The 11,529-nt window shown below is 36.5% G+C and overlaps 1 protein-coding gene across 1 annotated transcript in view; it reads left to right on the forward strand.

Annotated features, from left to right (window-relative positions):
- The window catches only part of Lrrc9 (leucine rich repeat containing 9), a 68,212-nt gene extending 67,005 nt beyond the window's left edge, over positions 1-1,207 (forward strand). The window contains exon 32 of the mRNA XM_028789453.1: positions 966-1,207. Coding sequence (XP_028645286.1) covers positions 966-1,175 — 210 coding nt within the window. The 3' untranslated portion in view covers positions 1,176-1,207. The remainder of the gene's footprint in view (positions 1-965) is intronic.
- Positions 1,208-11,529: the final 10,322 nt, after the last annotated feature.

The following is an 11,529-nucleotide window of genomic DNA, read 5'->3' on the forward strand; positions in this document are numbered from 1 at the left end:
TAATAAGTCTTATTTTCATGGCTGGAACATAACTGAGCCATTATTCCTTTTAGCTGTTCAGAAGAAACAAGATTAAGAAAGATTTCAAGTTTCTTGATTGACATTTCTTTATTTTGGTCACTGCAGTTGTTTCTTTTCAACAGCAGAAGGGCAAATTCAACCCAGCATTTCCACCTGAATGTGTTCAGGGTTCGGCTTTAAGAGAAAAGTCAACCACATACTATATTAGTGACAGAAATAAACTCCCATAAATGAACTGTTGGACAACCTGAGACAGACTACACAGCATTAGTTAAAGAACCTTGGGGCCCACTGACAGCTACATTCTTGATGATGCTTGCTGAGGTCAAGTTGATTGTTTTAGACAAACAGCAAAGTGGTACCATGTGCTCAGAATGCATATATTTAACAAGCTTACGGTCCTAATGAAAATAAAACATTTACACAGAAGGTAGGCCAGTTTCCAGCACCTGCATGGCGGCTTACATTGACTATAATTCATTCCAAAGGGTCCCAACTCTTTTCTGATCTCTGACCTCTGCTGGTACCAGGCATGCATGTGATACACACACATACATGCAGACAGGCAAGACATTTATACATACAAAGTAAAAAATAAGTATTTGAAGAAAGGAAAAGAACCATTACAAAGGAAATATCTCATGTTCATGGTTTTGCCCTTCCCTACTAAGAGCTTTTGGAAGTAAATGTACCATTAGGCTCTGGCTTCTAGCGACCAGTACAACGTAGTCTGAAAAGGCACACCACAAGACTGAGGGAAGTCAGCCCTGGGCCTACAGGACTCTGCTCTGTCCACATTGCAGAAGTGCCAATCCTGAGCTTAGGCGAGCATGGAAGAGTACTTTGTAAAGTTTATTGTGCCTTGGGGCTTGTGATAAGGACTAAACCTATTTATTTCAGTTTCAGAGGTAGGATGTTCTTAACTGTTTTATTTTATCGTGTAGTTCGTTCCTGTTACCAGCTCTCCTACGGATGGTGGGTCATTTTGCCACGTTAAAGCCACTCCCATTAAAATAACAAATGTTATTCTGCCTGCTGGATTTAGCCATTTCTTGGGACCTGACTTCACCCTAACTCCTGAAGTTGAAGGTATTTTTACAAAGAGTTTCAGAGAGAATGAAAAAACAAACAAGCAACAGCAGCAGCAACAATAAAAAAGAAAGAAAAAAACCCTCATTTAAAACAGCAATCTCATTTGATGTCTACTGTTACTTCAGATTGCATGGTTTAGTTTGCGTCATACCAGTATACATTTTGTCAGGTTGTCTGTAGCCATGCCAATTTCAAAACTGTATTTTTTTTATTTTATTGAATCACTTATGGATTGTGACTGATCTGCTCTCAGTGTAAACAAGAATTTCCTGACTTCTTTCAAAGATTTTTACATTTTCTGCATGTCATAATGAACAACTCCCAAGACAAGTTCAGTGATGAATTCTGCGAAAAGTAGAAATCAGAAAACATAACACATAACAGAATCTTGTAGTCACATAGAGTATCTTCCAAAGAGACAATTCAGTTCCCTTGGGATTAACGATAAACTTATGAAGCTAGCTTGAGGGAGGAGTTTGAGAGCTGGGGCTTTAAGGGATGGGAAATCCTGAAAGACTAGGACATGGAAAGTATTTCACTTAGTATGTTCATTTTAATTAGTATGTTCATTTAATTTAGAAGATACCTACTCCCTAACTTCAGATCCCTGCTTGCTCTGTCTCCGAACAGCTGGGAATGGTGTTCCTGCTTGAGAGAGAACCTTGTCCTTTCCTTTTAACGTCCCCTTTGTTCTAAATCACAATAGTTATACAATTGTCTAGGAGCCTACTAAGAGTAGGAGGCTATCATCCATGGAGATACATAAAGAATACATAAATAAAAGCCTGCTGAAAGAAACCAGGGGTTGTTGGGATGGCTCGACAGGTAAAGATGCTTGGTGCCAAGCCTGAAGACCTGAGTTCCTTCACCAGAACCCACATGATAGAGGGAGAAACCACTCCTAAACATTGTTCTCTGACCACCACACACTCATTGTGGAATGCACCGCCTATACCCCCCCACACCCAAGCCTAGCCCTCCTACACACACACACACACACACGACTCAGCATAATTTATCAATGTGGTATTTGTCTTAGTTCTCACATTTCTAATAATAGTGAGGATTATTATGTTTTTATTCAAAAGATTCAACTGTACACAAAATTGGATCTGTCAAATTGGTCTGGAAAGTAACATGTTGTCTTTGGGGTGTTGACTTGGTCTTCCTCCTTCTCTCTCTTGGTCTTCTCGTGAGTCCAGCCCTGCTCTCATCTCTGTAACTGTCTTCTCAGATGTTTATTTCTTCAACTTGTCAGCAGCTCCTTAGCTTTTCTGAAGAAAAAAAAATCCTTACTTTGCTATTCTCTGACTACACTGCTCGAATATTTAGTTTGAAAAGTATGGTCGTTTCTTGTGTGTATTCCTATCCAGCACATGGATCTGGATATCTGCATTTTTTTAACACCTACACAGAATCAAATTGATTAGTTTGTGAAAATGTAAGCAATACTAAGTATTAGCAATATATGGTAATGCTATGAGTTATCGTTGTTGTTGTCTTTCTTTGTGGGGAAATATGTTTGGTTTTTGAAGCAGTGTCTAGTTACATACCTCTGACTATCCTGGAAATCACTCTGTAGGTCAGGCTGTCCTTGAACTCACAGAGATCTAGCTGCCTGCCTCTTCCTCCCAAGCACTGGGATCAAAAGCATGCACCACTGCACCTAGCTTGTATGTGTTTTTGAAGCAGCCGTTTGCTGTGGTTCCCACCCTCCTGCCTTGCTGTATATCCATTCCCAACCTAATTTTATATTTTTATTTGAAATTTGGAATTCATATTGTAAATCCCATATAGAATGTATTGAGCTTAAGGGCAACTTAAGTTTACTCTTAATGCTCCTTATTATTTTATAATTTATACCTAGCTGAATTCCTAATTTCAGACAAAAAAAATAACCAAGAATAGAGGGATCTGAACCACAATCCTTGGAGAATCCATTCAGAAATAACTTTTCGGCAGCTTGAAGGAATAATCTCTCTCCTCCTCTCTTACCATGTTAGACCATTACATCCCCAACTGTACAAATGCACCATCCATCAAGATGAAGAAAGGTACAGCAGTCTGCGTGCCGTTAACATTCTCCACTTAACAATTCTCCAAATCTGCTGACCATGTATAAAAATTGCCATATACTGCCACATCTTTGCTTTCCAGGAAAAGCTCTTACCATAGGACTTTCTTTCTCACACACACACACACATGCACACGCACACGCACACACAGACACACACGGAATCTTTGCCGAACCTCATAGATTTGTATAGTAATTCAAAAAGGTTTAAAATGACAATTAAAGTGGAACTGTGTTCCACAAGTAGGACGTACTCACTGGTGAGAAAAGGCGGGAATAACGATGGAGCAGCCCCGTGTGCTTCCTCCCGACCCTCTACACTCACGCAGCCTGACGTGCAGCTCACTTGTATTCAACAGCAGATACATTCAACACTGAAACTGTAAAGGCAGAGAATTTTGTAAATATTCCAAGCTTCCTTTAAAATTTCCTCTTACCTTGCCTCCAATGTTGACCCATCCCCGAGCCCATCTCAACCCCAAGAACCTACCTCTTAGTGCTCGTTTAGAGTCTACTCCACTGTGCACCGCCTCAACGCCTGAATTTTCAGGAGATGCCCACACTCGGGACTTCGTTTGTTTGTTTGTTTGTTTGTTTGTATGCTTGTTTCTAAATTAACCATGACAAAAAACAATTTCTATTAATAGTAAAAAATGTCACAGTGTTAAAAATGGGAGATAACACCATTTTAGTCATGATGGCCTAATATTAAATACCAAGATAGCTGAAACATTTACATTAGCTAGAAATACTTCCGTTATTCACACACTACTCCTGGGAAATGGTGCTATGACAAAGATACTTAAGCATATTAACTTTCCAAAATCTGCAACAGCAATTAGTGGCAAATAAACTTTTTATTGAATTTGGATAAATTTTAGACAATTAGTTGTCCTCCAAATGTGATTTAGCCAAGTACCCCATTGGGACATATGACTTACCTGCATTTATTACTCATTAGAGAGTCATTCCTGTCATAGCTGAATATGTAGATGTTTATTGTAATAAATTCAAATTCAGCTGAGGAACTCTATAACCCTTTGGCGAAGTAAAAATCTCTAGGTAAAATACATGAAATATAAACTTATTGCTGATATGTGCTCTAATGAAGATTGAATGTGTACACAAACCTAAAAACTTAAAGCAACATATTATATTTTTAAAATAAAATTTATAATATATTCATTTAAATGGCTCTTTCTATACACACAAAGAAAGAAGAAAATTACACAATATATTTTTCACACCAAAACCACCATTTCTGGCTAGAATCCTCTAAGTGTGTTATCTATGGCATGTATTTCCATGTGAAATTATATAAATAAATAAATAAATAAATAAGCATACACATAATTTTTCAAATAAGATTCAGTAGCACATGAAATTCAGAATGTCTCAGAGTAGGCTATATAGTAATTGCCTATGGGTCTGAAATGACCACTAGAGCCTAAACCATATACCATTTTGACTGGTTTTCCTACTATCTTAACTTATTCCTAATGTTGCTACAATTTCTCTTCAATGTGCTCCATTGTCTTTAGGAAAAGAATATGCTTCCAAGTTCTTTAAATGCAGCCTCAGTGGCTGCACTGACTCCCTCACTGTAATCAGTTGTTCTGGTGAGTCTCTAGGCATAATTCCTAAATAGTCCTGAAATTCTACCCGTATGAAACCGTGTTTTGGAAACTGAATGCATATACACCACAGAAGCCACTTACCAGTGTTGTTCCCAGGTTTCCGAATTATTGAGTGGTCATTATGTGATTCATACCTACTTTGTTTCTTACAGAATTCCAGGGAGTAACTTTATAACATCAAATCAGATGTGACTACCTAAAAATAAATGAGACTGAACCACCACCCATTTATCTTAACAGTCATGCAGAAGCCAGCAGACGGCACTTAGTGACATCACTACCACAGCTGAGACATTTCAGCTCTGTGTGAAAATCTCCCTTGATTAATCTGACTTAATCAGTGATCTGAAATTTTATGGTTACTTTAGTCACTTGCCCCAATTTCTATATTATAACAGTCATGAACTACTTGTTACATATATACATATGAATCTGAGAAGATAAAAGTGATAAGGATATGAAACAAATTCTAGAAATCCAAATTCTGGTATCGAAAGCAGTTGTGAGAACTCATGGCGGCCTTCCCTGGGAGAACTTTGGTTTGTTAACTAGCTACTCATTAGAATTATTAAAGGTAAAAACTCAGCTTGAACATGTCTCTGTTAGCCTGAAACTGTTTGCAAAATCTTATCACTCCAGGCACAGCTGTTTGTATAGGAAGTAAGACTGCTCTAACTCTGAGAACAGGAACCAGCAGACCAACGCAACTATTGCTAAAGCAAAGCCAATCTTGCTAGGTGACTTTTGCCACAGGTCACTTTTTAGGGCTATTCTTTGCAGTGGGAGAAAAGAAGCCAGGACAACCGTCAGACTTGCTTAGTGACCAGTGCAAAAAGTGGGCATCAATGCGAGTTCCTAAGTGTACCCAACTACGGACCCGGCTGGTCCCTATTCTTTAAACTGACGCCTAAATGAACCAGGGCTGTGAGGAAAGAGTGCCTGCTTGGTCTGGAGTGAGGAAAGCCCTGGGTTCAGTCACTATCCCTGAATGAGTCCTGCATGGTGGCTCACAGTTATCAGGTAGAGGCAAGAACAGCGAGTGTGATGCCACCTGAGCTACAAGAGACCTATCTCAGAAAAAATGAGAGCTAAGCTGTTAGTCATATTTTGATATAAATGGGCTACACAGTTTAGAAAATACCCTATATTCGAATCATTGGCTCCACGTTGCATATAATTTCCATACCATTACAGCGTCCCTTGTATATGCATAAGGGGACTTGGTCTGACTGTTCAAACCTTATAATCCACCTGAAAACAGTCCCAAAGGTATTTTGGAAACTATCATTTCATTGTGTATGCAAGAACTTAATGCTTTTTAATGCTTTATTTAAATATTGGCTTTTCTAGTTTAAATCATGTAATATTTTTCATTTCAAACCTAATTATAGATTGATTTGCATTTCTTAATGTGTGGGTTTTAAATAACTGTTACAGTCAGGGCTTTGTTCAGAGAACAACTGTGCAGTTCTCAGGATGCCCAAGTGTCTGGGTTGTACTGCAGTTTCCACACTGCAGTGTCCAACAGCGTGCATCTGCTATGAAATTAGGACTCTGTGCTCTTTTCTTCCTTTTATGAATAGAAATGAATATCAAACTTTTGTAATAAAATGTCTTTTTAAAATACTAGAACAAATAAGTGTAATGTTTTTCCTGGGGAAAAGTGTTCAAGAACAGAAAAATATAAAGCAGAAAAAGGTAACATTATACCACACCAATTGAACATTCTGGGATTTTTTTAGATTTCTTCTATAGATTTTTCATAAATGCTATCTTTTATGTTCATTTTTTTTAAATTTGGGGACATTTTATAAATATTTTTATTACAACTGAATTTCTTCTTGAATATAAAGTAATTTTAGTACATAATTTGATAGTGACACAAAGAATAATAATAAACATTAGTTTAGGTATTACTAGATGCCGTACGGAATACAGTAACCACAGAACTATCCAGCAATAGCCTTTCATGGTGCTCTTATATGCAAACAATAAGGGCATGATTCTGAACATGATTTGGCAGATTATAACTTTTTTCTGCTATGACAGCAGATGTCACTGATGTGAAGAACTCCCCTGGGACTATTGAATAGATAAAGCTCCATGTTATTCATCCCCTTCCTATTTAACAAAACAAGCAAAATACCGTGGAATGCAAGAGATAGTTTTCTAGGAGTGATTTTAGATGTCCTCTATACCTGGCACACATCTTGAATGACTTATTCTAATCCTATTAAGGTAGGCATGGCATGCACTGTCTCTTTAAAGAAAGTGTGGCTTACGAAAAGGATGCTCTATAATATCTAATCCTAGGTATTTTCCACTCCAAATGCATTGCTTTTTCAAATACACATGAATTAGCAATTAATAATTATGTGCTACTTAGCCAGCAGTTTGTGTAAGGTTACTATATAGCTAATGTACATAAAGACTATAAACTCATTTTCTTCCAATATATTTAGATTAGACTAAAAAGTATAATTTCTACAATACAAGTAGTATTTCTTTGTTCACGGTAATAGATGTGTTTTACATGCACCCAATCAAATGCACTATGACTTGATTTTCAATTCCACAAACAACCTGGAATGTGAGAAATTAACACATTAATCACAGAGCAGGCGCCTGCTATGCTGAACTGAAAGTATCTGACAGAAGCCAGTCTTCTAATATCTATAATTAATATGACAATTAACTGTAATTGTAATTGCTCAGTAAGGATCTTATCACTTACTCTGTTCTTAGAGCCTTAGATTCTTCTACTGAATTAACTATGATTGTGAATATTTTTGTCCACAATGTACATGATGCCCTGTATGTACACATGTACACTGTATGTATATTTATAGGCAATAATGAGTAGCTTTAAAGTGATCCTATGTATGCAACATGCATGTTGTTATTTGCCCACGAGCTATCATACATTGTAAGAAGCATTTAATGTTTTAAAATATTAGACCTAATTACAGCTTCAATTAAACATTACTGACATAATAGGAAATAAATTATTCTTAGTTCTCTGTGAGTAGAGGCACACATTGAATTGTCTTGTTTTTTAAGGGAATCTAATCAAGTTGGCTTGTTTATGCATTAGAAACTAATTTTCTTCATCAGAATAAGTTGTCTCTGCAAAAAAACCCTAAAGATTCCAGACAGTCTTGGAGCTCTTAACTGTTTTCCTGTTCATCTTTCTAGTCTTTGCTCCATTATTAAAGTATTTGTAAAGAAAACCAATACTAAATTGATATTTAAATTCACAGCTGCTTTTTAGAACTAGATCAGCCAGAAACACATTGTTAGTTTACTAAAAGCAGTCTGTTTCTACACATTTTTATTTTTTTAAAAATATTAATTATACTATAACACTAATCTTTTAACTTTAATTTAACTTATCTATTCAAAAGGCACCTCAACTGATATTCAACTTATGCACCTCATCTTAAAATTTTGCTTTTGTAATGACATTTGCTTATAACTAATGATTTAATAAAGACACTAAGAATTAATAACCTAAAAAAAAAAGCTAGTCAATGAAATGTAGAAATATCTTTGAAAATCTTAATTACCTTAAATTAAATTATTTACCTTATATATTTTATTGGGCTTTACCTTAAGTCTATGCTCTTTTGATTCTATATTTAGAATGATTATTATAGAATCATTAATTAACATTGTCCGGTTCCACACATGGTTCCAAGAACTGCAGGCCAGCAATGCGACAGGGAGCTACACGGAAGAGGGGGGATGAACAGTAGAACACACTTTCTTTTCTGGTCAGGCTGTAACTGGGACTGTTTCCATGGGTCCTGAGTGAGAAGTGCATCAGGATAACACATTTTGGTACATTTTTAAATGAATTACATTTTTACCAAAGAAGACTCTAAACAATTGTGAAGTGTTTTTCACAAGTACTAAAATGTATCATTTTACAGTTGTATAAACATAAACCTGTAATTCTACATATTTTCTAGTTTTTAGTTTTATGATTCTAATTAATTTATGAATGTATAAAAATAGTTCCTACCAGTACCGGTAATTTTTTTAAAGTGATCTTACTATTGTGTAAATCATAAATGCAACAGCTGTACTTTACTTTAAAAAATGAAATTGGTGGCATTTAAACACCACAGCTCATATTCACAGCCTGTGCTCTGCGTCTTCCTTGCTATATTACGAGGTTGTTGGGTTTTTTTTCCAGAAACTTTGTGATAATTTTACTGATTTGGTTTCATTCTTTCTTCAGTTTGCATTTGTAGCTTGGTGTTTTTCTCTCTTCCCTTCAAAACATTTTACAACTGTCTCTATGAACAACCAAAAAGACTAATCTGAGATATATATAGAGAGAGAGAGAGAGAATTTTTAAATTTCCAATTATTTCTCATTTCTTCCTCTCAATTTGCCTCAAACAGGTATTTGCAAACACTGCGGTCCAGTCTCATGTCGCCTTTCACGCTTTGCAATAGCTCAATCAACATTAATGGTGCATTTCTAGTTAAGGGCACAGAATAGGGAGAAGTCAATTTGAGATCCCAGATGAACAAGTGTTTTCAGAAAGAATGGTCACAAATGGGTTTAGCAAACAGAAAGCCCAGTGAATGGCGATGCGCGGAGCACTCAGGCAAGCCAGACACAATGGGAGACTGAAGCGTGCGGAGCTTTTTAAGCTGCATACAATTGGAGCGATGGACTTGATCCAACCATCTATGTGAAACTGTTAAAAGATAGGCGAAAAGCAGAGCAAGCTGGAATTCTATACAGAGTGCTGAGGAACAGCAAATAGGAAGCTAAATCTAAAAAGAATGAATGCAGTCATTCACGAACCAAGTCAGAACGAGCGTATTTCCCTAGTTAATTTACCTTGGAAGGACACTTTAGGTATTGAGCCATTAGTAACAACAAAAAGTATTTAAGCTGCCACCATTAGAATTTTGAAGGAACATAGCCTACACCTGGTATTTTTTGAACATATTTATATGCATTTATGTGGATACATGAGAACATAATATATTTCATATAATTATAGTAAATTCTCACAACCTTATAACCATCATCATAATTATGGTGAACCTCTTCCACTCAAAAAAGATGCCAATCTATATTAATGGCAAAGGTACAAGTATACAGCGATAGAATCTTGAAACTAGATGTCACACATTACATATAGAACATGGGAGTATTAATATCAAATGGTTTTCATTACTTGAAAAAAGTTGTATATTTTTTAAAATGTCTCTTAAATATATTAATATGCTTTATGGCCTTAATAAATTAATATCATTATAAAGGGGCATGAAGGATTAATAAATTCTAGAATTTGAAGCTTTTAAATACATGAAAAAGGTGAATCATATCTTAATTTATCCATCACTAGCAACTTGAAGAAATAATTATTCTTCAAAAAATTACTAAGAACTAGCTATATACCAATTAGTGGTTGGGCTGAAAGGAAAAAACTTCTTTATATATTAGCTCGCTTAGCAGAAAGAGTAAAAAACTAGCTTTGAGACTGAGAGCTCGAGGAACTGAGTGACAAGCCCAAGATTAAGTTATTCATTAATTAGGTTGCTGGTGCCTTTCGTGCTATCCCAGACATGGTGTGTACTGCATGAGAGCTCCTGACCCTGACAGTACGGGCTGGCCTCCATCAGAAGGAACTGGAACTATTTCTGCTTCCTAGCCTGTCTGCATTGAAAGCCCCAGGAAAATGGCCAACCTTAGGCCACCTACCAGAACCTTAACAGTGCTTAAGGAAAGCATCTGCACTTTTCAACTTCCCTAACGGAATGTAACCTGCCTTCCCTAAGGTTCTGCTGGTAGCAAGTTTCATAAAAGAAAGGAAATTAAATGTTAGGAAGACAACTGTGCAGTCCACTAAATGGCATAAATGTTATGGTGGCTTGGACAGGAGCAGTAGTGGTCTATCAGTCTGAATAAAGACGCCATTTGATTGTAAGAAAACCCTGGTTCAGTGGACAGCAGAACTCTTCTCTTGTTGTGTCTAATTTCCCGAGTCTTATTCTTCAGACTTTTTTTTTTTAAGTCTATCGCTGTTCTATGAGTTATCTTTGGGATAAGCAGTCACAGTAGTGAGCACACAGCCTGCAGTTGGGATATAGACTTAGGGAGTGATTTCTTTAGTTTCTGTCCTTGGTGACAGTTGGTAAATGGGAAGGTGTGACCCGGGCCTCTGGCAGGCAAGCCTGCCAGTGGATAAGGCAGTGAAAACAAGGTGATATCATTGACAGTAATACTTGAGTCTCCAAGTGGTATCTTAAGATGTGTCCTTTGGCTTCTCAACTAGACAGTCAGCACGTTCCTTTGGGGCAATAAAATTACTGTCATTTGCAACCAAAAATGTGCTTAGTGTGCTTCCTAACCTCAGTCTGGGGTAAGAAGGACAATATCGCTTTTATTCTGAATAATTTATAAATTTATTCTGAGTAAATTATAGTAAGTTGAGAATATTGATTATTAAGAGTGAGAGACAAATTTATAAAATATGTTTTTCTTAAGAGTAAAGAAAATACAACCTCTCTTAGGGTCAAAAGGATGAGAAAGAAAACTTACGAGAATATTAAAATAACATCCCCCAAACAGAGCCATAGACAAAAGAACCACGCAAGAATTTTATGTTTAATAAAATAACTTCATGGTAAGGAAAACAACTGAATAAGAGTTACGTGGCATAGAATCTAAGCGACACTG

The sequence above is a fragment of the Grammomys surdaster genome, unplaced genomic scaffold (assembly GCF_004785775.1).
Source record: "Grammomys surdaster isolate TR1022 unplaced genomic scaffold, NIH_TR_1.0 127, whole genome shotgun sequence".
NCBI lineage: Eukaryota > Metazoa > Chordata > Mammalia > Rodentia > Muridae > Grammomys > Grammomys surdaster.